The sequence below is a fragment of the Geotrypetes seraphini genome, chromosome 9 (genome assembly GCF_902459505.1).
Source record: "Geotrypetes seraphini chromosome 9, aGeoSer1.1, whole genome shotgun sequence".
NCBI lineage: Eukaryota > Metazoa > Chordata > Amphibia > Gymnophiona > Dermophiidae > Geotrypetes > Geotrypetes seraphini.
In genome coordinates this window covers 12,331,580-12,357,792 of record NC_047092.1, presented here as the reverse complement: position 1 = coordinate 12,357,792, position 26,213 = coordinate 12,331,580, and the positions used below count along the sequence as shown (strand labels likewise).

At 45.2% G+C, this 26,213-nt stretch overlaps 1 protein-coding gene across 2 annotated transcripts in view; it reads left to right on the top strand.

The window, feature by feature from the left end:
• PLXNA4 (plexin A4) overlaps positions 1–26,213 on the top strand; it is a 1,110,463-nt gene that overhangs the window by 1,004,354 nt on the left and 79,896 nt on the right. For both annotated transcript variants that reach the window (XM_033958729.1, XM_033958728.1), the window contains exons 26-27: positions 7,821–7,924; positions 19,782–19,881. In XM_033958729.1, the coding sequence (XP_033814620.1) occupies positions 7,821–7,924; positions 19,782–19,881 (204 nt within the window). The remainder of the gene's footprint in view (positions 1–7,820; positions 7,925–19,781; positions 19,882–26,213) is intronic.

Genomic DNA, 26,213 nt, shown 5'->3' with positions numbered 1-26,213 from the left:
TGAAGCTAGTGTTGGCTCTGATTTTAATAAAAATCAGTATGTGGCAAAAAAAAAAAAAAAAAACCCCCATCAAAGAATAATCTGGATCAGTGTGGTGGCTCTTAAATCTGAACCGCTTCCAGTCAAGTTTTGGGGACATGTTTGGGCCCAACACAGAGATCAACTTGCAGATGTTGATTTCTTTGAAAACCGAAGTTGTGTGTGGGCTAGCTCTGAGAACCGCTTTTTTTTACTCCCGAGAAGGTGATGCTGCCTTGACCTTTCACCCTCAACTCTCATCAACCATGCAGGCTTGTGAAGGTTACGAAAGAATGATGCCCCAAGTCTGTCCTTTAATCATTGCTAAAAATCTCGGCATAGCACTGAAACCAAGACATCATTGAAACTATGTCCTCTATGTCAGTTTTCCATCCTTTCTTCTTTCTCTGGCTCACCCTCCATGTAATGAGGCGATACTCATTAGTGGTTTCACATTGTGGCAACTTTTTACCGTGCCAGTGGACACTTGGTGAGCTAATGACCCAATTAATGAGCTCAGAGTTACAGGAACTTGACTTTTTTTCACACTGCATTGTATAGATACAGTGAAAGGCTGGGCAGCAGGAATATTTGTATTGGAACACATCAAATTGCTTTAATGAATTCTGGTTTCGGCAGCCTCTCTGTCACGAAACTTCAATAGAAGTTTCGTCAGCCGAAAGCCTGAAGTCATAATGCCGTTGTACAGGGCCATGGTGAGACCTCATCTGGAGTACTGTGTGCAATTCTGGAGGCCACATTACCGTAAAGATGTGCACAGAATTGAATCGGTTCAGCGGACGGCCACCAGGATGATCTCGGGGCTCAAGGGTCTCTCGTACGAAGAGAGACTGAACAAATTGCAGCTCTACACTCTCGAGGAACGTAGGGAGAGGGGAGATATGATCGAAACATTTAAGTACCTCACGGGACGTGTCGACGTGGAAGATGATATTTTCTTTCTCAAGGGACCCTCGGCCACAAGAGGGCACCCGCTCAAACTCAGGGGCGGAAAATTTCATGGCGACACCAGAAAGTATTTCTTCACAGAGAGAGTGGTTGATCATTGGAACAAGCTTCCAGTGCAGGTGATCGAGGCAGACAGCGTGCCAGACTTTAAGAATAAATAGGATATGTTTCAAGATAAGGAAATTGGGTCATTAGGGCATAGACAGGGGGTGGGTAAGCAGAGTGGGCAGACTTGATGGGCTGTAGCCCTTTTCTGCCGTCATCTTCTATGTTTCTATGATGGGTCATTTGGCCTTTATCTGCCATCATGTTTCTATGTTTCTATAATCAGAAAGTTCTATGACATCACAATGCAGGTGTAAAGAGCCTTAGCCTATAGGAAGAGGAGATGCAAATGTTAAGAGCCTTAGCCAATAGGGAGAGGAGGAGAGAGTGTTGATCATTGGAACAAGCTTCCAGTGCAGGTGATCGAGGCAGACAGCGTGCCAGACTTTAAGAATAAATGGGATACCCATGTGGGATCCCTACGAGGGTCAAGATAAGGGAATTGGGTCATTAGGGCATAGACAGGGGGTGGGTAAGCAGAGTGGGCAGACTTGATGGGCTGTAGCCCTTTTCTGCCGTCATCTTCTATGTTTCTATGTTTCTATGAGTGAAAACATCAGTCTTAAGAGAAAACTCAACTCTCGGCCTTGAGTATTTATTCAGTTGAATTTGGACGCTGCATTTTCCAAAGGTGATCTGTGCGATACATAAAGCAAAGCAAAATCTACAGAACTGACCTTAAAATATTTAATACCTGATATTTTAACATAAGAATAGCCGCTGCTGGGTCAGACTATTGATCCATCGTGCCCAGCAGTTCGCTCACGCGGTGGCCCTTTGGTCAAAGACCATCACCCTAACTGAGACTAGCCTTACCTGAGCACGTTCTGGTTCAGCAGAAACTTGTCTAACTTTGGCTTGAATCCCTGGAGGGTGTTTCCCCTTATGACAGATTCCGGAAGAGTGTTCCAGTTTTCCACCACTCTCTGGGTGAAGAAGAACTTCCTTACGTTTGTATGGAATCTATCCCCTTCTAACTTTAGCGAGTGCCCTCTCGTTCTCTCTACCTTGGAGAGGGTGAACAACCTGTCTTTATCTACTTTGTCTTGAATCCCTGGAGGGTGTTTTCCCCTTATGACAGATTCCGGAAGAGTGTTCCAGTTTTCCACCACTCTCTGGGTGAAGAAGAACTTCCTTACGTTTGTACGGAATCTATCCCCTTCTAACTTTAGCGAGTGCCCTCTCGTTCTCTCTACCTTGGAGAGGGTGAACAACCTGTCTTTATCTACTTTGTCTTGAATCCCTGGAGGGTGTTTTCCCCTTATGACAGATTCCGGAAGAGTGTTCCAGTTTTCCACCACTCTCTGGGTGAAGAAGAACTTCCTTACGTTTGTACGGAATCTATCCCCTTCTAACTTTAGCGAGTGCCCTCTCGTTCTCTCTACCTTGGAGAGGGTGAACAACCTGTCTTTATCTACTGTCTATTCCCTTCAGTACCTTGAATGTTTCGATCACGTCCCCTCTCAGTCATAAGAGCATAAGAATTGCCGCTGCTGGGTCAGACAGTGGTCCATTGTGCCCAGCAGTTCACTCACGCGGCGGCCCTCTGGTTAAGGCCAGCGCCCTAACTAAGACTAGCCCTACCTGCGTACGTTCCAGTTCAGCAGGATCGTGTCTAACTTTGTCTTGAATCCCTGGAGGGTGTTTCCCCTATAACAGACTCCGGAAGAGCGTTCCAGTTTTCTACCACTCTTTGGGTGAAGAAGAACTTCCTTACGTTCGTACGGGATCTATCCCCTTTCAACTTTAGAGAGTGCCCTCTTGTTCTCCTTACCTTGGAGAGGGTGAACAACCTGTCCTTATCTACTAAGTCTATTCCCTTCAGTACCTTGAATGTTTCGATCAATATTGACCGCCATGGTTAAAATGAAGCCACATATTCGGTGACATTATACAGATACCAGCCAGGGTGCTGAGGCAGTAGCTTTAACCACTGCACCACTCTAGAAATCAAAATGTAGCAAAAGTGAGCCAAGAATAGGACAATCAAGCCATTGTGACATCACTGATCAGGTTGGCTCTTATTGGTGGACTGAGGCATTATGACGTCACAATACCAGCTCTGGTTACCAGAGGCTGAAACTTTTCACATTATTTATTTATTCAATTTTCTGTACTATTCTCCCAGGGGAGCTCAGAACAGTCTACATTCATTTATTTAGGTACTTAAGCATTTTTCCCTGTCTGTCCCAGTGAGCTCACAATCTCGTGTACCTGGGGCAATTGGGGGGGATTAAGTGACTTGCCCAGGGTCACCAGGAGCAGCGTGGGTTTGAGCCTACAACCCCAGGGTGCTGAGGCGGTAGCTTTAACCGCTAAACTTCCTTTCTTCCTCGGAGCAATGCAAAAGGAAACAAAAGGCATTTATCTGAGAAAGGGAGCATCGCTCTCAAGCGCCCGTCAGAGCTGTATTCCGTTAATCCAACATAAAAGTCGCCTACAGCGGGTTTATTCGTTAACATTTATTTCTGGTTATCTAAAGGAGCTGACGTGGCAACCCGTCCGCTTTATTCATAATAAGTAATGGATTGATATGTTTTGCTCTCCTGGTATAGTCTCCGCTGGAGAGAATTGCTTCTCACAAAATATTCCGTCCGTTTTCTGTAAACACAAGATAATTCGAAAAAGCCTCTTGAGCCTTGTTTGCCACACGGTTACTGGACATCTTGGCCATACCATTGCCAGGAAACCCAGCACCCTGCTACACTCTCAGCTTTGAATTTGCATTAAATATTTTTCCATGGCAACAACTTGGGTACGGAAGCCCTTAAAGACAAAGACCCAGGGCCTAAACTGTGAAGGAGGAACAAAACACGGAAAGCTCGCAGCTGGTGGAAAGTACGATTGTTTAATGAAGCTGTAGATTTTGCTGAAGTGCTCATTTTGAGTGATGCGGTGCATTTTCTACTCCTGGGGGGAATTACCGTGTTTACAGAATGTGTGCAGAATTCCGCTCCCCTGCCACGCAGAATTGAGCGCAGGCGTGCGGCCGCTGCAGCAGCTCTGCCAGCTCTCTTTTTCCCCCGCCAGCCACGGCGAGAAGAGGAGGACGTGAACCTCTGCAAAGCAGGTCGCTTCCTCCTCCTGTGCCAGCTCGGACCGGGCTGTTTGCCAACCACACTTCCACAGCTTTCTATGTGTAGGGTACCAGACGTCTGGGAAAATCTGGACATGTCCTCTTTATAGAGGACTGTCCGGGGGTCCCGGATGGACTTTCCAAAGTTTGTCCGGGTTTTGACGAGCTCTGGCCGCATCTGGAGGGTATCTGAGCATGCACAGAGGACGTCGCACACCTCCGCACATGCTCCAGGCCCTCTAGATGCGGCTTGTCGGGGAAGAATAGAGAAGGTTTGTGGGGGCGGGGATGGAGACTGGACTGGGAGGGGCTGGGATAGAGCCAAAGGCGGAACTGGCTGGGGCGAAGGCAGAGCTGGGCGGGGCCATGTGTCCAGATTTTTGTGGCCCAAAAAATGGTAACCCTACCTATGTGGCGGGCAAGAATTCTACCACATAGCAGTGGTGTGGCTATAGGTGTGCCTGGGTAGGCATAGACTCACCCATTTTGGGCTGGATGATCTCTAAAACAGTTCATCAGTGGTTGCCTTGCTCCCCTTTCTCCCTCTCCTTCACCCTCAGATCCAGCATTTGCCCCAGCTCATGGCCCAGCAACTTCCCCTTTCCCCCTCTACCTCAGCACATTCCCCGGTGGCAGCAGTGATGACATCCACTTCCCGCCATGTCCCATCCTCACTGATGTCACTTCCTGTTTCCTCTCCAGCAGAGCATGACAGAGGGAAGCCTGCAAGGGAAAGGGGGGTTTGCCTGACCACAGGTAGGGGGCAAATGCAAGATTCAGGTGCTTAGAAAGCAAGAGATGGAGGAGAATGTGTGTGCGTGTGTAGGGGGAAGTTTTGGAAGGCCCACCCAACTTAACTCTGGGCCCACCCAAAATAACAAATCTGGCTACACCACCATAAGTGTCCAAGCTCCTCCCAGACTCCAGGCTGGGGCGGAGCGAGATGTGATTTGACGGAATGGGGTGTGACTGGGCAGGCCTGGGGGTGGGGCATGTGTCCAGATTTTACAATAGTAAAATCTGGTAACCCTATCCTTTAGAAAATGATTATGAGAAATTGCATGACTTACCAGGGAATCCAGGGATAAAAAAAGTCCTCAAACTATACTGATCCTTATTAATTGGGTTGCCTTTGTCTCATCTGAGATCAGTGAATGGATGTCAAGCCCTGTCAATGTTATGCAAAGCAGGGAGCTGGTTTGTGGCCATTGGTTCATAAGCCATACCGGGTCTTGGTTTCAATTCAAAATGTCTGTTTTCAACAACAACAACAACAAATACAAATAATTTGCCAGAGCAGTACCTCGAGCTCGCCTTAACTGCAGCTCGCGATTGGAAAATGTGATAAAGCTAATGAGATTTTTTTTTTTCTACCTCTTTCTGGAAAGTAGTTTCGGTGTTTTTTTTTTTTTTTTTTTTAATTTAGACCACAAGCAGTGCGCCGATGCGTTGAGTGGGTGAGTGAGGAAAGAATGCGCAGGACCGCAGGACGTGCTGAGGCGTCCTGCAGAAAACTCTAAATGTGTACGCACTGAAAAATGTATCTAGTTTTTGGGAGGGAGCAGAGAGTGGGCATTTCTAGTTAGCGCATCTAGATTACCACACGCTTACCGATTAGCTCAGGGATACCGCGTGAGCCCTTACCTCCGACAAAATGAGTGGTAACAATTGTTCACACGGTAATATCCAAAAATGGCTATTTGCTAATAATAACATTAGTGCATGGCCATTATCTACCGCATTATCCATCTAAATAACCTCCAGAGCCAACACCATTATTAATATTTTTTCCTACATGTGAAGAAAATGCCTTTCCCTGATGAGCAAACAATCTGAAGAATTTGCCAGGGTGAGTTTCGAGGGTGAAGGGACATGATCGTGCTATAATTGGAGACTTTCAGCTCTGCTTATTGTTAGAGTGGAATCTATTGCTTTAATAAGGCAGATGCCTAGGGTTGCCAGTCTCTTCTACCTTGCTGCATCTATGCTTGGAACAAGCTGCCCGAATCCCTACAGTGGGTTCCATCTCTGGCAGTGTTCACGACCCATGTAAAAGCCCACTTCTTTGAGAGTGCTTTTGACTCCTAACTCCTCTCACCTTGGGTTCTACACCCTCAACCCTTTATGTCATGTGTGTCTGACCAAGTTAGATTGTAAGCTCTTCTGAGCAGGGACTGTCTATAAATGTCAAAATGTACAGTACTGCGTATGCCTTTCAGTGCTATATAAGTGATAAGTAGGAGGAGGAGGGAGGGAGAATGTTAGACCTGGGGTGCAAGAGAAGAATAAAGAGAGATGATGAGTAATGGGAGACAGGGAAATTTGTTGGACATGGGGTGGCACCTGCAGGAGTGGAAGGGAGGGGAGAAAGAGAAAGATGTTGCTCCCGGGGTAGAAGGGAATGAAGGAGAGATGGAGATGCAAAGTTGATAAGTACCCAAAAAGTAAAATGAAGGGTAAGTGAAGGTGAAATTTGAGTGGACAGAAGAAGAAAAAGAAGGGAGGAAAGAGCTAAAAGAAAAGATCAATATGTCAGAGATAGGTATAGTGAGAGAAGGAAATAAGACAGAAGACTGGAGAAAGGAGAAAAGACAAATGGTCAGCAGCCACTAGAAAGAGAATTAGCATAAGACAAACAGGAAAGCAGAAAAGAGAAACAGGGAACAACACGATGAAAAAATAAAATGTCCTTACCACAAAAGGTAGAAAAGAGTATTTTTATTTTTAATTTATTAATTGGAATAATTAACTTTGGGAAATGTGCATAGCTGATGTTTTTACTTTACGTTCAGTGTCGCCAGATTTAACTTCTTTGGGTTCCCAGTTCAATTTTTGTCACATATTTTTATCTTTAATTTATGATCTCTTATTTTATATTAGGCAAGGGTGTGTCAGTATAGTAATAAGGGCAAGTGAGGGGATTGGAGACCCAGCATGTTTAACACCATCTCTCACCCTTGCTATAGCTGGAGGGGATCCCCAAGCCCTGCCAGCTGAGGACCTCCTTCAAAGGTGGCCAGAACTCCCTTCTATCAAGCTTGGTAGTGGGTGGTAGCCTCCTTGAGCTTCCAACAACTAAGTGTGTACATTGTGTAGGATGCCTTTGTTGGTGGTTCAGAGAGGGACTTCAGCAGTCTGTCTTCCTCCTCATAGGACTAAGAATATCTCCTCTATGGTGTCTAGAACCCACTAAATATAATGCAGAGTTCACCCGCTCCTGAATCTTAACATCCCTTGAGAAGCACAATACAATGTTCTGTTACCTGATTTTGTAATATGATTGTTTTACAGTGCTGTTAAATGTTTATATTTCTGATATTGGATCATGTTATCCTATTACTTAGATTAAATTTCCCATTTCCATTTCACTGTTTGTATTTATGTTGGTTTGGTCATTGTTTTGCCGTTATCAAAATTGTAATTTTTTATGCCAAGCTTATTATCACTTTGGGTAAATCTCTTTGCAAAGATGGTTAATAAATCTGAAAGAATAAATTAATGATCACCAGTATGCTTTGACCTTACATATGTTTTCGTTCTGGGCGTTTAGATAAAGGAGTAGACGACAGCTTGACATTGTTTAGTATCACTTTTCATTTTAATCTGGTTTGCTAAAAATAGTATTGAAAATGTTACGTGTTTCTCTATACAGAGTGGAGGCAGGCTAGTGGAGCTCGAATGATCCTCCAGGATGAAGATATCACGACCAAGATAGAGAATGACTGGAAGAGACTGAATACCCTCGCACACTATCAGGTAATGAGAGAAGGAAAGCCCTTCTAGAACACTTTGGATTGATAATGAGAGAAGGAAAGCCCTTCTAGAACACTTTGGATTGGTAACGAGAGAAGGATAGCCCTTCTAGAACACTTTGGATTGGTAACGAGAGAAGGATAGCCCTTCTAGAACACTTTGGATTGGTAACGAGAAAAGGAAAGCCCTTCTAAAACACTTTGGATTGATAATGAGAGAAGGAAAGCCCTTCTTGAACACTTTGGATTGGTAATAAGAAAAGGAAAGCCCTTCTAAAACACTTTGGATTGGTAATGAGAGAAGGAAGGCCCTTCTAGAACATTTTGGATTAATAAATCAATTTAACCAGCCAGAAATGTTTCTGGCTGGTTAAATTGTTTATTCTGGGCTAACAGAGAGTATTCATCTACACTTAACGGAATAGTTCTACTGAAAAAATCTTCTTTGCGCCTATCTTGAAACTGGATAGTTTGGGGGCATTAATGTCTTGAAAGTAATACGTGATCGCACAAGTAGCCAATGCAGTTTAATCAGCCAAGGTGTTATGTGTTCAAATTTTCAAACCCCCACAAATTAACCTCGTGGCAGCATTTTGGATCATTTGAAATGCTTTACACTGTACTGTTGAAATCCCTAAATAAAGGGCATTGCAATGGTCCATTTTCGATAAAACTATCGTCTGTACCACGATCCGGAGATCATATATCGACGTCATCGATTTTAAGCGGCTCAACAGTCGCAACTGAAAGAAAGTAGATTTAACTGCCGCCAAGATTTGGTCCTTCATGCTGAGCGTTGAATCCAACCAGACCCCTAGAATTTTCAACTTTGGGGCGCCTACATTTTAGTTGTGCCAATGTTGAGAAACGCTAAAATTTTATAACAGAATCCGGGTGCCCAGACGCCATTATCAAATAGGTTATCACTGTGCAGCATTGGAGTTTCTAAAAGAAGATTCCCATGTATAGAATTGTCCCCTTAGAGGCCTAGATTCACTAAGATTACCCATCGTGTCCCGACCAATTTGCGACCCCGACCCGATTCACTAACCTTCCTCCCGATCCGATCCACGTATGCAAATGAGGGGAATGGCATGCAAAAGTAGGAAGGCAGAGATTCACTAAACAATTTCAGGAACACTGACTGGGCTGGCCAATCAAAAAAGAAGCGACTGCTGAGGACCAGTCACTCACGTCCTTTCTGACTGTCCTGATCTGTGCCGCCCCAACTCTCTTGCTCTCTACCTCCCCGACTGTCCTGCTCTCTACCTCCACGACTGTCCTGCTCTCTACCTCCACGACTGTCCCGATCTCTGCCACCCCAGCTCTCTTGCTCTCTACCTCCCCGACTGTCCTGCTCTCTACCTCCCCGACTGTCCTGCTCTCTACCTCCACGACTGTCCCGATCTCTGCCACCCCAGCTCTCTTGCTCTCTACCTCCCCGACTGTCCTGCTCTCTACCTCCACGACTGTCCTGCTCTCTACCTCCCCGACTGTCCTGCTCTCTACCTCCATGACTGTCCCGATCTCTGCAACCCCAGCTCTCTTGCTCTCTACCTCCCCGACTGTCCTGCTCTCTACCTCCACGACTGTCCTGCTCTCTACCTTCCCGACTGTCCTGCTCTCTACCTCCACGACTGTCCCGATCTCTGCCACCCCAGCTCTCTTGCTCTCTACCTCCCCGACTGTCCTGCTCTCTACCTCCCCAACTGTCCTGCTCTCTACCTCCCCGACTGTCCTGCTCTCTACCTCCACGACTGTCCCGATCTCTGCCACCCCAGCTCTCTTGCTCTCTACCTCCCCGACTGTCCTGATCTCTACCTCCCTGACTGTCCTGATCTGTGCCACCCCAACTCTCTTGCTCTCTACCTCCCCGACTGTCCTGCTCTCTACCTCCCCGACTGTCCTGCTCTCTACCTCCCCGACTGTCCTGCTCTCTACCTCCACGACTGTCCCGATCTCTGCCACCCCAGCTCTCTTGCTCTCTACGTCCCTGACTGTCCTGCTTTCTGTCGCCCTTCCCTGCAGAACATGCCGTAGTGCGGCCCCGCTTTAAACCCGCGGGTTAAAACCACGGGCTTGCACTGCGGTCACATCATCAGTTTTGGGGTTGTGCCTAGGCGAGGGAGAGTAACGGCTTTGCTTTTCCATGAGCTGGAGCTAATATCAGAACATACACATTTGCTTTCCCCGGTGGTCACGATCAGAGCACTCTGAAAATGAACTTACGCTCTCCGGCGAGAGGGAAGTCAGGAGAGCAAGCGCATGCGCAGACCGTCTGCGGGCAAAAAAGATGCGCACGCGTCTGGATCGCTCTGCAGCGAAACGTGCAGTGGCTGTGGGGCGTGCCTCCAATCGAGTCAATTTGCATGCAGACTCGTGAATCGGTCGCCCGGCCACGGATCGGATCACCCATGCAGCGGTAAGGTTAGTGAATTCTAAGGCCTAAGTTGCAAAGTCTGTAGGGTTGGCGACGATATCTACAGAAAGGAGAAGGGAGGAGTAAGGAGAATTAGATTAGCCGTTCTTGTCATTCAGCTGCCACTCATGCCCAGTGGCCCCCCTCCCGCCTGCTGCCGGCATTGTCTGTCCTGCGACCGCAGCCAGCTGGAAGTCCGATAGAAATCTCCCACTATTTGTTAACGTTCAAATAATTTGGGCGATAAGCCGGTCACCCTCTCAAATAAGAACCTTGACTGAGGTCCCTGAATTAAATGTCAGGTTGCTGGCTGTCAGACTGGGGAGGGGGGGGGGGAGGTAGGTGAGGAAGACGACAAGAGGATTAGAGATTGATTGGAATCGGAGATGAGATAATGAGAACAGAAGTTAATTCTTTGCAGCTTAGGGAGGGCAAGTTCTCCTTGAAGAGCATGCTGTCATTGCTTTAAAGCTTATTAGCGGGGGGGGGGGGGGGGTGAGGATAATGTTTGTATGCATGCACGTCTATGTGTGCTTAAAGCAGCTTTGCGACCTATTTTTGTAAATGTTTAAACTGTTTCCCCGGGTCTGCATACCATGACGTGATTAAAACTGTGAAAATGCAGCACTGATGTATTATAAATTCCTCCCTCCGCCCCTTTGGGTGCTTGACACAAAGGTCTGTTTGGTTTCCCTGCCTTTCAGTTGTCATTCGCATCTGTGTTTTATATCTTAACAGAGCTCCATGAGGGCTTTGATTCTAGTAAGAGAAGGTATTTAATATTCAAAGGAAGCAAGCACGATTGCTCTTTTTCTTCATAAGAGGACCCCTACGGAGCTCATCATTAATCAGTGAGCAGGAAGGGGATAAAATCAGCCCGGGTCTTCTAAAAAGCTGCAGAATTTGACTGTGTGAGTCACTCAGTCCATCAGATGTGAAATTGCCACCCTGAGCACCAGGAACAAGGGCTGAGTACAAACTTCTAGGCCACCAAATGAAAATAAACGTGTTCCCTTGGTGTAATTCAAGGTATCACAACTCCCCATTCGCGCTGTTTTCCTAGGTGAAGTTCTGGCTTCCTACGTGACGATGCAGAGCTCTCTGTGTTACTGTCCCAAATCTTCGGAGTATTTTTAATGCAAATTCTTTCCATAAACTCTAGAGCAGGGCTGCCCAAGTCCGGCCCTCGAGATCTACCGGCAGGCCAGGTTTTCTGGATATCCACAATGAATATGTATGAGAGAGATTTGCATCCCAAGAAGGCAGTGCAGGCAAATCTCTCTCATGCATATTCATTGTGGATATCCAGAAAACCTGGCCTGCCGGTAGATCTCGAGGAACGGACTTAGGCAACCCTGATTTACAGCTTTTCCACATAGTTGGCCAAGTCAACATTCAGGAAAATTTCTAGGGCAGTGGTTCTCAACCTCCAGCCAGTCGGGTTTCAAGATATCCCCTCATCAATATGCATGAGAGAGATTTGCATACCTGCCACTTCCATTATATGCAAATCTTTCTCATGCATATTCATGAGGGATATCTTGAAAACCCGACTGGCTGGGGGGTCCCCCAGGACAGGGTTGAGAACCACTGCTCTAGGGCAGGGGTAGGCAATTCCGGTCCTCGAGAGCCGGAGCCAGGTCAGGTTTTCAGGATCTCCACCATGAATATGCATGGGATCATTGGCATACAATGAAAGCAATGCGTGCAAATCTCTCTCATGCATATTCTTGGTGGATATCCAGAAAACCTGGCTTGCCAGTAGATCTCGAGGACCGGACTTGGGCAGCCCTGATTACAGCTTTTCCACATAGTCGGCCAAGTCAACATTCAGGAAAACTTCTAGGGTAGTGGTTCTCAACCTCCAGCCAGTCGGTTTCAAGATATCCCCTCATGAATATGCATGAGAGAGATTTGCATTCCTGCCACTTCCATTATATGCAAATCTTTCTCATGCATATTCATGAAGGATATCTTGAAAACCCACCTGGGCTGGGTTGAGAACTACTGCCCTAGAAGTTTTATCCTGAATGTTGACTGGCCGAACTATGTGAAAAGCTGTAAATTAGGGGCTGCCCAAGTCCGGGTCCTCGAGATCTACTGGCAGGCCAGGTTTTCTGGATATCCACAATGAATATGCATGAGAGAGATTTGCCTGCACTGCCTTCTTGGATGCAAATCTCTCTCTTGCATGTTCATTGTGGAAATCCAGAAAACCTGGCCTGCCAGTAGATCTCGAGGGCTGGACTTGGCAGCCCTGCTCTAGAGTTTATGGAAAGAATTTGCATTAAAAATACTCCGAAGATTTGGGACAGTAACACAGAGGGTTGAGAACCACATTCCGGTCCGCGAGAGCCGGAGCAGGTCAGGTTTTCAGGATCTCCACCATGAATATTCATGGGATCATTGGCATACAATGAAAGCAATGCGTGCAAATCTCTCTCATGCATATTCATGGTGGATATCCAGAAAACCTGGCTTGCCAGTAGATCTCGAGGACTTGGGCAGCCCTGCTCTAGAGCTATACATTTGTTAATGCACATTTGGTTCACGTGAATGCTGTAAATGTTTTAACGCGCGTTAACCTATAAATTAACGCACACATAATTGATTTAAAAGCTCTGATGTGCATTAAAAGAGGTCATGAAAACAAATATGTGAACGAGACCGTTAAAAAAACCACCCAAAAATTAGGAAAAAGTAAAAGCCAAACGAAAGGGGCCTTTTTACTAAGCTGCTTTACGGGCAAACGCATTCCTAGAACAGCAAAAAAAAACAAACCGGCCTAACGTAGAACAATACAAAAGCGTTCTGCGTTAGTTTTGCCATTTGCATATGCTAAGCATTAGGTATTACTTATGGAGGTTTTGGGGGAGGGGTTGTGTCAGGAGCAGAGAATGGTTAGCGTGTCCATAGCATGCTTAAATAGGAGGCGGTAAGAGCTGCTGTGGTAATTTTTTTAAAATGGCCGTGTTTTCGTGCCAACGTTTGCGCACAGCCAAACAAAGGTAACAGAGAAAAAAAAGACAAATTTACAGCCACAATAGAAATGGACTTAACGCACAGGAAAGACCCACAAAGGACACGCTAAGCCCATTTCTTAACAATACAAAAACATAAGAAGTACCATACTGGGACAGACTGAAGGTCCATCAAGCCCAGTATCCTTTGTCCAACAGAGGTCAACCCAGGTCCCAAGTACCTGGCAGAAACCCAAAGAGTAGCAACATTCCAGAGCAGAGATTGTGATGTCATAATGCCTCATTCCACCAATGCCTAAGAGCCAACCTCACCAGTGATGTCACAATGGCTCAATTGTCCTATAATTGGTTCACATAAGAACATAAGAATTGCCATAATGGGACAGAGCAAAGGTCCATCAAGCCCAGCATCCTGGTTCCAACAGTGCCCAACCCAAGTCCCAAGTACCTGGCAGAAACTCAAAGAGTAGCAACATTCCAGAGCTGAGATTGTGATGTCATAATACCTCATTCTACCAATGCCTAAGAACCAACCTCACCAGTGATGTCATAATGGCTTGACTGTCCTATACTTGGCTCACATAAGAACATAAGAATTGCCATAATGGGACAGAGCATAAGAACATAAGAAACTGTCTCTGCTGAGTCAGACCAGAGGTCCATCGCGCCCAGCGGTCCGCTCCCGCGGCGGCCCATCAGGCCCATTGCCTGAGCAGTGGTCCTTGACTATTTTTATTACCTATCTCTACTCCTATCCCTATCCTTAATCCTTATCTGTACCCCTCAATTCCCTTGTTCTCTAGGAACCTATCCAAATCTTCTTTGAAGCCATGTAACTTGTTCTGGCCTATCATAGCTTCTGGAAGTGCGTTCCACATATCCACCACCCTCTGGGTGAAAAAGTACTTCCTAGCGTTTGTTCTAAACCTGTCCCCTTTCAATTTCTCCGAGTGCCCCCTTGTACTTGTGGTTCCCCATAATTTGAAAAATCTGTCCTTGTCTACTTTTTCTATGCCCTTCAGGATCTTGAAGGTTTCTATCATGTCTCCTCTAAGTCTCCACTTCTCAAGGGAGAATATCCCCAGTCTTTTTAGCCTGTCAGTATATGAGAGGTTTTCCATACCCTTTATCAGTTTAGTTGCTCTTCTCTGGACTCCCCTCGAGTACTGCCATGTCTTTCTTGAGGTGCGGTGACCAATACTGGACACAGTACTCCAGATGCGGGCGCACCATTGCGCGATAAAGTGGCAGGATGACTTCCTTCGTCCTGGCCGTGATGCCCTTCTTAATGATTCCAAGCATTTTGTTTGCTTTCCTTGAGGCTGTGGCGCATTGTGCCGATGCCTTCAGTGTTGTGTCCACCATTACTCCCAGGTCTCTTTCAAGGTTACTTACCCCCAACAGTGATCCCCCCATTTTGTAGCTGAACATCGGGTTCTTTTTTCCTACATGCATGACCTTACACTTCCCTATGTTAAAGCTCATTTGCCACTTTTTGGCCCATTCTTCCAGTGTCGTCAGATCCTTTTGGAGATTTTCGCAGTCTTCCATTGTTTCAACCCTGCTGTATAGTTTGGTGTTGTCTGCAAATTTAATGACCTCGCATTTTGTTCCCGCCTCCAGGTCATTTATAAATATATTGAAAAGGAGCGGTCCCAACACCGACCCCTGCGGCACCCCGCTCAGTGACCCCTTTCCAATCTGAATAGTGACCCTTCACTCCAACCCTCTGTTTTCTGCCTGCCAGCCAGTTTTTGATCCATCGGTGTACCTCCCCTTGTACCCCGTGGTTCCATAGTTTTTTAAGCAGTCTTTCGTGTGGTACCGTGTCGAAGGCCTTTTGGAAGTCAAGGTAATGATGTCTATGGGTCCCCTTTATCCACCTGTCTGTTCACCCCCTTCAAAGAAGTGTAATAAGTTAGTGAGGCATGACCTACCCTTGCAGAAGCATGCTGACTTGATTTAAGCTGTCCATTGGTTTCGATGTGTTCACAGATGCTGTCCTTGATCAGCGCTTCCATCATCTTTCCCGGGACCGAGGTCAAGCTCACCGGCCTGTAGTTTCCCGGGTCGCCCCTCGAACCCTTCTTGAAGATTGGTGTGACATTTGCTATTTTCCAGTCCTCTGGGATCTCTCCAGTTTTTAAGGATAGGTTGCATATTTGTCGAAGTGGCTCTGCTATTTCGTTCCTCAGTTCCTTGAGTACACTTGGGTGAAAGCCGTCTGGACCTGGTGATTTGTTGCTCTTTAGCCTGTCTATCTGCCTGAGGACATCCTCTTGGTCCATCAAGGCCAGTATCTTGTTTCCAATAGTGGCCAACCCAGGTCCCAAGTACCTGGCAGGATCCTAAAAGAGTAAAACCGATTTTAGTTATAGGTTATTATTTGTGGCCCACCCTTATCCAGATCGTAGAACAATTAAACATATAAAATAAAAAGTTTATGCTGCTTAACCTAGAAATAAACAGTGGATTTTCCCAAGTCCATCTTAATAATGACTTATGGACTTTTCTTTCAGGAAATGATCCAGATCTTTTTTAAACCCTGCTAAGCTAGCTGCTTTTTACCTCATTCTCTGGCAATGAATTCCAGAGTTGAATTACGTGTTGAGTGAAGAAATATTTTCTCCATTTTATATTATACAGCATTTACTACTTCGTAGCTTTGTTGCACGCCACCTGCGATTTGGGTACCTTATAAAGCTGAAAGGGACAGCCTGAGGCAGCTTGACAGCTCTTCATCTTTTGTTTTCACTTTTCCATCCCAAATTAGCATTCCTTCCTTTCTTTGTTTTTAATAATGCTGTGCTGTGATAAAGACTGGTACATCACGTGCAATAAACCAGTGGGTTGGAACCCAGACCTCACAGATTCCTTGGACAGCTAGACATTAACAAAAAACATCCATCAGATGTAACACAGCTTAGTAAAAGGACCCCCCATATTGAAATTTTATCTGTGGATAAATAATATGGATAATAAATAATGGATAATAATGTGGATAATAAGTTTATTCTTGTATACCGCCCATCCACGGCGGTTAACAACAAAGAGCTGTACAATCAGTGAAAGGTACATCAAATTAATAAAAATGAATGACAAGATAAAAAAAAAATACATAGGTACATTACATTACATTACATTAGGGATTTCTATTACGCCATTACCTTGCAGTTCAAGGCGGATTACAAAAGAATTATCCAAGATGTATTACAACAAAAACTTACAAAAAAAAAAAAAAAATTGGTCATTTTCAAAAAGAGTGAGAAATTGGTAAGGTTATTTGTTTGGGGTAGTTGGCTTTAGTGAGAGATGGAGTTTGAGACTTGCGGTATTATTTCTTTTTTCAGAGTTTTCTTGAAGAGTATGGTCTTTATTTCTTTTCTAAAAGTCTTGTAGTTGAGGGATGCCGTCAGTAGATTGGCAATTTGGTTGTCTAGTTTGGCTGCTTGAGTGGCCAGGAGGCCATCATATAGTTTTTTCCGTTTGACCTCCTTAATTGGGGGGTATGAGAATGGGGTGTGAGTTTTCCTATGTCTGGTTGCGGTGTTGTGGATGAGGCGGTTATTCAGGTAGTTTGGACTGTCTCCGTATAAAGTCTTAAATAGTAGGCAATAGAATTTCAATTGTATTCTTGCTGGGGTCGGAAGCCAGTGCGATTGGAGATATGTTTCTGTAATGTGATCATGTTTCTTTAATGAGTAGATGAGTCTTAGTGCTGTGTTTTGGATAGTTTGTAGTTGTTTTGTTATGGTTGTAGGGCATGGGAGGTAGAGGATATTACAGTAGTCAAGTAGGCCTAGTATTAAGGACTGAACTATGAGCTGGAATTGAGTTTTCTCGAAGAATTTCCGAACTTGTCTTAAGTTTCTCATGACTAAGAATGACTTTTGTATTGTTTTATTGATTTGCGGTTGCATGGTGCAGCATCTGTCGATAGTTATTCCTAGCAGTTTAAGGTGGTTTGTATGGGGTAGTTGATTGCGTTGATTTCAATGTTGGTTATGGTTTGTATTTTGTTGTTTTCTAGGAGGATGAATTTTGTTTTATCTGGGTTCAATTTCAGTTTGTGATCTTTCATCCAGGTTGTTATTGATTTTAGTGTTTGGTATGGAGAGTTCAGGTTGATCGAAGGGTATGAGAATGGTAATGTCATCGGCATAGCTGTAGGAGGTTATGCCTTGTTTGTCAAGGTGAGAGCTGAGGGAGGCTGTATAGAGATTGAAGAGAGTCGGGGATAGAGGGGATCCTTGGGGAACTCCGCAGGGGTTTGACCAAGGTACAGATTTTTGTTTGTCTGATTTTACTCTATAGGTTCTTGATTTAAGGAATCCTTCAAACCATGTGTATATTTTATCTGTGTTACCTATTGTATCCAGGATTTGTAGTAGAATGTTATGGTCCACCAAGTCGAATGCAGCGGTAAGGTCTAGTTGTATAAGCATCATTTTTTTTCCTGTGCTGAGATGTTGTCTGGCTGTGTCCAAGAGAGATTCTAGTAGTGTTTCCGTGCTGAAGTTGTTTCTGAAGCCGGATTGTGTGGGATGGAGTATGTTATGGTTTTCTAGGTAATTGGAGAGGAATTTGGCAACTAGTCCTTCTATTATTTTGACGTAGAGTGGAATAGAGGCAATGGGTCTGTAGTTGGCTGTTTGGTCTATCGGTCCTTTGGGGTCTTTGAGGATCGGGGTGATGATGATTTCGCTGAGGTTGGTAGGGTAGTGGCCGTTTATTATTGAGATTTGTATCCAGTTTAGAAGAAGAGCGCGGAATTTTGTGCTGGATGTTTTTAGGAGATATGGTGGACAGTTGTTGAGGTCACAGGATGCATGGCTGTATTTTTTGTAGTATTTGTTGAATTCGGGCCATTGTATGTTGGGGAATTGAGACCATATTCTATCTGCTGCAGTAGAATCTCTATCTATGGGGAGAATTGTGAATTCGTTAGGATGGGTAGAGGTGTCATTGAGGGTAGCTCTTGCATTGGTAATTTTATTTTGGAAGTGTTCTGCTAATAGAGTGGCTGAGGGGGGGGTAGTATTGTTAGTGGTCAGGTAGGGTTTGGTGTCGGATAGGGTTTTTAGAATTTGAAATAGTTTTTGGAATAGTTATTTAACAATCTTATCAAACAAATGTGTTTTTAAAAAATCTCTAAAAACATTATAAAAATCTGTTTGACCAATAAGCGGGCTTAACCAAGAGTTCAGTTTGCCTAGTTGAAAGGCAAATGTTTCTATTCAAAAATTTCTTGTAGCAACAGTTTTTAACTGAAGGATACCTAAACATTAACTTATTACGAGTGTTTTTTTAATGAGGTATAAAAATTGAATTGAGAGGCTAGATATCCCGGAGCCAAACCAAAAAGAGATTTAAAACAAAGAGAACCAAATTTAAAAAGAATACGTGCCTCAAAAGGCAACCAATGTAATTGCCGATAAAATGGGCTGATGTGATCCTATTTCTTCAGGCCAAAGATCAGGTGCACTAGTCGAATACAGCGTAAATTTTCTTCAGTGATGCAAGATAGACAATATTACAATAGTCGAGGATAGACAGAATTAGAGATTGTACCAAAATTCTAAAAGAAACGAAATCAAAGTATCTTTTGATGGTTCTGAGTTTCCAGAGGATCATAAAACATCATTTTATCTTAAGGTCATTACGATCTTCAAATGTTAACTGTCTATCTAGTGTGACCCCTAAAATCCTAATGGAAGGGACAGTTTCAAAGGTTTGATCATTGATTGAAACCTGTTTGTCTACAATGGTATCATTAGGGCTGGCAAGAAAAAATTTTGTTTTATCTGAGTTAAGTTTAAGTTTAAATCTAAAACATCCAAAGTTGTATTTTTGCCAAAATTTCAGCAATCTGGGCTTTTACGTCCTCAGAAAAAGATGACATGGCAATAGCTGCCTCTTGGGGCTCCTTTTACGAAGGCGCGTTATGGCCTTAACCCGCGGAATAGCGTGCGCTAAAATGCCGCACGGGCTAGCCGCTACCCGCCTCCTCTTGAGCAGGTGGTAGTTTTCTGGCTAAAAACGCTAGTGCACCTTGATTGTTGGATTTTTGCTTCTGATAAGGCAGTGTTTCGCAAACTTTCCGGCTAGCGGCACACTAAATCCAGTGCCCGCTTCGGTGGAGGGATCCGGGGGAGTGCGGGGAGAGATGCCGGCCGGGAGGAGAGTCATCTGCGCCGGCTGACTTCCTACAGGGCGTGCCTCTCACCGCGAGAGGCACATTCAGTAGACAGTCAGCCGGTGTGGATGACTCTCCTCCTCGCCAATGTGCCGCGGCACACCTGAAATCTCAGGAGGCGCATTGGTGTGCCGTGGCACACAGTTTGTGATACACTATGATAAAGCATCATCCTGCCTTGTTGTTAGTTTTCTGCTGCCCTGTGTAATATTTGACCTTTTCAAGTGCAAACCCCTCTCATTTTTACTTCTACTTCGCTTGGCAGGTACCAGATGGGTCTGTGGTGGCCTTAGTGTCCAAACAAGTTACGGCCTACAATGCCGTCAACAACTCCACTGTCTCCAGGACCTCGGCTAGTAAATACGGTGAGGCTTTCTGTTTTCACGCCTTTGTTTACAGGAATTCAAGTTTTCAAGTTTTATTTAAAATTTGATAAATCGCTTAATCATACTTCAAAGCAATGAACATTGAGTAAAAATTAATAATTACAACATTCAGGGGGTACCGTATATCAGACGTACAAAAGACGCACGGGACTTTGGATGATGTAAATAACAAACACTGTTTTACAGTCCGTTTTTGCTTTAGCATGATATATTTTGCCAGTTTGGGGACGTACCCAGCCCTCACCATTTACAGAGTAAGGGCACCATTGACAGCTGCCACAGCTGTCATGGCCCCTCTGGCTTCCTGCACTGGAAATACTTTCATGTCCAGATCTTATAATTTCACCCAGATTCTTAGCCCGTTTGTATGCGAAGATGGGATTCTCACTCACTGGTCCCAATACTGACTTGGCCACATGCCAATGGTTGAGTATAATCCTTCTGATATCTAATGCTAGGGGGGGGAGAAATGTCGTACAGATGCCAAATAATTTTCATCTGGAGTTTTCTGCTTCTATTTCAAAAGTGAAGACCTGTGCGCATATCTTGCTCTCAAGTAGGCTTGGGGTATAACCTGCCTAGGGTATCCCCTGTCTCGAAAGCGTTGTTTCAGCACACGAGCCTGGATCTTAAATTCTTTCACAGAATCACAAATTCTGCGTATTCATAGAAACTGACTAATGAGAAGGTTTCTTTGAGTTTAGAAGGGTAAAAACTTGTGATATCTGAGGAGACCGATCCTACCTATTAATAGGATGAAGCTGAAGCTGGTTGCAATTTCTTGATGAACAGACGTATTTCTATTATAACAGACTATTGGGGGAAGAGGTAAAACGCGGACCTGATGGACCTCGCGGATCTAAACCCGTACGGCCTTAAAAATCTGAGGTCCGTGTCCGTGGCGCTTGTAGTTTCTGTCGCTGAAAGACCTTGATGAGATTTTAGCACTGACGGATCCGCCTCAGCATAGGGAGGAAAAAGTGTTAGGATCCGTCAGCGCTAAAAATCTCTTTGAGGTCTGTCAGAGCCAGAGACTAGCGCTGGAGTTTGGAGACTTCTTTTCCATAACCCACGTCCAAAACCTATGTCCCCGCTCTCTTGGCTTCTGCTCTGCCGCTCCAGCACTAGTCTCTGGCTCTGACAGACCTCGAAGAGATTTTTAGCGCTGACGGATCCTGACACTTTTCCCTCCCTATGCTGAGACGGATCCGTCAGCGCTAAAATCTCATCAAGGTCTGTCAGCGACAGAAACTACAAGCGGCACAGGCACCGGACCGACACGGACCTCAGATTTTTAAGGCCGTACGGGTTTAGATCCGCCAGGTCCGTCAGGTCCGTGAGGTCCGCGTTTTACCCCTTCCCGATTATTGGTTGTCCAATGGAAAATTTACATTGGGCTGACTGTCCTCTGTATGTCCGCTGTATGTAACACCGCTGTATTTAACTTACAGTAATTGTAACTTCACTATAAATGTAACTTTGCTGTAAATGTACAGTCTTTTTATCTGTTAACCGCATAGAACTTCCATGGTATTGCGGTATACAAGAATAAAGTTATTATTATTATTATTATTACCTGTCGGTCTGCGAAAAATTGTTCTGTGTCATAAATCCTGCTGCTTCCTAATCAATATATCCCAAAAGGAAATTTCACGTTGGTTTACAGTCGCTGTAAATTGGCTATTAATGTCCAATTGATTAATCCATATCGTGAATTCATCAAATTTTTCTTTTCTGCAAAAGTTGTCATCCAGGAAGCGTTTCCCAAACAAAATGACATGCGATTCCAGAGTGTGCAGCAGTCTTCACACGCTGCTTCGGGCCCTTCTACTGGCCTGATTTGCTCTGCCGCGTCTCTGATGATGTCATCAGGGACATGGCGAAATAAATCAGGGCAGTAGAAGGACCCAAAGCAGCGTGTGAAGACTGCTGCACACGCTGCTGGAATCACCAGTTTTGTAGTCGGGACCGCGGGAAGGGAAAGGGGGGGTAGAGGAAACGCTAATGCTGCTGCACAGGGTGCCCGTTAATGTAACGGGTTTGCTTTCGGGAGGGGGGAGGGAGACAATCAGGGGCCACGGAGAGACAGTCAGGCATGGAACAACAGATAAATACAGGTAGGCAGGAGGCCAGGGAGAGAACATAAGAACATAAGAAGTTGCCTCCACTGGGTCAGACCAGAGGTCCATCTCGCCCAGCGGTCCGCTCCCGCGGCGGCCCATCAGGTCTGTGACCTGTGAAGTGATTTCAGACCTCTTCTATAACCTACCTCAAGTTATTATCTGTACCCCTCTATCCCCTTATCCTCCAGGAACCTATCCAAACCCTCCTTGAACCCAGACATAAAGAAAGACAAACAGACAGGGGGCCAGAGAGACAACAGATAAATACAGGTAGGCAGGGGGGCCAGAGAGAAAGACAGAGAGACATACAGAAAGAAAGACAGGGGGCCAGGGAGACAGATAGAATAAACACAGACAGACAGCAGAGAAAGAGAGAAAGAAACCTCCCCCCACAGACAAACACTAGCCAAGGATAGAGAGAGAGAAAGAAAGAATGACAGACAGGGGGCCAGAGAGACAGACAGAAATAAAGACAGACATCTATTCTAGCACCCGTTAATTTAATGGGCTTAAAGACTAGTTTATATATATTATTACTTATTTATTGAATTCATATTAAACTTGTGCTACTTAGGTTTTCTTAGTTTTCCTTAAATAACTCCCTTTGCCGACGCGTTTCGAAATTCTTTATCAAGGGTGGGAGTACAAACTCAAGAAGATTTGCTGGACTATCTTGTAACAGCTGCCATAGCGCCAAAATGGTGGAATTGTTGTTGACCATATATAGATGTTTCCTCCAGCCTTGTCATATACAACGTTGCCAAAGCTTGGGCCAACGAAGCCCCCTTGGCAATCCCATGTATTTGGTTGTAAAAATTGCCATTAAACCAAAAATAACTTTTAGTGAGAACCAATAATGCTAATTCATTAAGGAACACTCCCGGTATTCTTTCACACAGTATGTTTGATTTTCAAAAATTATTTGTAATAAATTTAAGGCTCCTGTAGTTGGTATCATAATATAAAGAGCCTTGACATCAAGTGTCACTAACAGCCAATCTGGTTGAACTTCTTGAATTCCTGGCGCGAGTAGCAACCCCAAGCTGCTGTCACGCCAGCATCAAGTCTTCCTGTGACATCACTTCCTAGGTGCGGGTCCAGGAAGTGACATTAGAGGAAGAGCCGATGCTGGCACGACAGCAGCTTGGGGGTTGCTGCTCACATTGTGAACGTTGCAGAGAAGGGAAGCGGCACACACACACACATGGCAGTGGGGGCGGGAAAGGAGTGGGGGGGGCGGAGAGGGGGACGGGTGCCTGCGCCATCACCAAGACGGTGCCCAGGGCGGAGAAGTCCTCGGTTTTCTGGGTTGTCTGGCATGGAAGAAACATTCGTAGACTCTTTGATGGAGAGAGAGATTCCCAATGGTGCAGCCTAGCAATGGCTTTAGAACCATGGCATAAGGCTTTCTGATGGAGTGTCTGGATTTTAGACTGCAACCATGCTCATACATTTCTCCCTCCGTATTCGCGGTTTCAGCAATCGCGGTTTTGATTATTCACGGTTTTTACCTTGCTGGCTCCTCCCCTCAAATGACATCAGCTTGCCTAGAGAAATCGCCGACTCCCGGCACTTTGTTCACCGTGTTTTGCCTCTCCTTCAGGAACAGGCCAGGTCTCCCACCATGTTATTCGCGGTTTCACCCTATTCACAATAGTTTTTAATAGAAAACAGCGAATAACATATGAAAAAAGTTATTTGCGGTTTTTCTGTATTCGCGGGTCTGTTAATCCCCTATCACAGCAAATACGGAGGGAAAAGTGTAACTTCTAGTCAAAAATTTTTTAGCTACTAAATGTTATGGTTTTTGCATAGATTTCAACCATGTCCTCTGCTGTCCGTAGGGTGGCTAAAATTTTTGTTAAGTATGTTTCACGATGGGTCAGATAGTGTTGTGAGTGGAAAAAGTCAAAGTGGACGAAAACCTATGGGTTGTAAGTTTGAGAATCGAAAACCTGGCAAAACCCTATGGGTTGCCAGTTTGAAAAATCAAAAAGTCCCCCCCCAAAAAAGCCCTTTTCTGTGTGCCGAAGTACCTGTGCCTGGCACTTCAGTGGCTGCCCTGTGTGAGTTGGAATGGGTTTATTAAAAAAAAAAAAAAAAAAAAAAAGGACGCTCAATAAAGTAATTTTGAACGTAGCCCAGTTCCAACTGAGCTGGAAGCCCCAACGTATCAGGAAGCAGCCGCTGGTCCAAAAATGAATATTGAAAAAAAAAAAAAAAGACAAAAAATTCTCTGCCCCAGTCGAAACCCAGACACAGTCTTCTACCAACAGACTGACAAACAGCAAATGGAAATGCATGTTGAGTTTTCGCACTGGATTATATTCTCTTCCTGTTGTCTGGCTGCACTCATTGCGTATTAAGGAGAGCCATGAATCACTGACGGTCAAACGCTCATCAGGGATCTCAAACGAACCCCTAATTAGTTGTGGCATGAGTTATTTACCACTTTGCCTCGCAGTACGGCATCTTACCATCCACCCGTGACATCAGTGTAGAGGTTTTGTAGTGCTGGTGACAGATCACGTGCTTGAAATCTGCCAGAAATTAAACGCCTCCTTTACTCCACAATCAGATGGTCCCCTTCAACGGGATTTATGCGAGCAAGAGCCAGTGAAGTAGATGACACAAAGAATTTACCTTTCAGGAACCCTTTATTAGCAGAGACATTCTTATTAAATGTGGTACGGACGCGGACGTTGCTGCAGTCAGACCCGGGCGGCTTTTGCACCTACGTTTCTGAGCAACTGCGGCACGTTCCACCTTGGTCATGAGATCAGCGCTCAAGAGTGAAAAATAGCTGAAGAGCAACCCCAGAGCTTGCAGTGATACGTGTGGAGAATTCAGCCAGAGGTCAAATCATCGCTAAAAAATGTGAATTGGTACGATATGGATATGTATGATATGTGTCTAGTTAGGACAAAAAACTGCCCCCCGCCAATGCCTGTCCTCCTCTCTGCACCTCCCCTCCCCCCTGCAAACCTTTTGAAAAGTTTGCCGACGCAAGTAGCATCTCGCACCCCTTGCTCATCCGGCCTTGGCTCCCTTCTGACGTCACTTTCCAGTCGCGGGACCAGGATGTGATATCGTAGAGGAGCCGAGGCTGGCACGAGTAGAAGGTGAAAGATGCTGCTTGCACCGGCAAACTTTTTAAGGGGTGTACGGGTGGGGGGTGTTCCTTCCTTAGAGCACTCTTACTTAGGGGGGTGTTTCTGCCTTAGGGGGGGGTGGGGAGCATAGCCTCCCCCCCACAAAAGGTCAGGTGCTGCCATGGACGATTCATCGTGGCCGATTCAGCGATGGAACGGCTGCAATGAATAGGCCACGATGAATTCACCGCGATGAATCGTCCTACAGCCCATCATTGCGGCGCCCGAATTTAAGTGAACGGTAGAGAATTACCCTCTGTATGCGCACCTGGCTCCAGAAAAGCTATGGTCTGTGGCCCTGGTTGGAGAATCATCACTGGAGTGGCTGGGGTGAAATAGAACGGGCTGGTAGTTGTTGGGAAAGGGGTCAAACCCTAAGCAGGTAGGAATAAAGAGGCCAGCCAACTTCAAGAACTGCCACCAGTCTTGCCTCAAACTTATTACCTATTTATTTAAAAATTGATATACCGTATATTAACTATACGGTTTACAAAAATGACAATCATAACAGGTTAAGCACCACATACAGACACAATTGCAAACAGCTCAAGGATCTTCCATACGAAGAACGGCTTGGCAAATTACAGCTATACTCGCTCGAGGAGCGCAGAGAGAGGGGGGACATGATCGAGACGTTCAAGTATCTTACGGGCCGCATCGAGGCGGAGGAAGATATCTTCTTTTCCAAGGGTCCCACGGCAACAAGAGGGCATCCGTGGAAAATCAGGGGCGGGAAACTACGAGGTGACACCAGGAAATTATTTTTCACTGAAAGAGTGGTTGATCGCTGGAATAGTCTTCCACTGCAGGTGATTGAGGCCAGCAGCGTGCCGGATTTTAAGGCCAAATGGGATCGGCACATGGGATCTATTCACAGGGCAAAGGTAGGGGAGGGACATTAGGGTGGGCAGACTAGATGGGCCGTGGCCCTTATCTGCTGACTATTTCTATGTTTCTATGAACACAGGAATGCACTAACAAAAAAAATGGAGTTTTTAGCATTGTCGTAAAAATTCATCCTCCCAGCACAGTATCG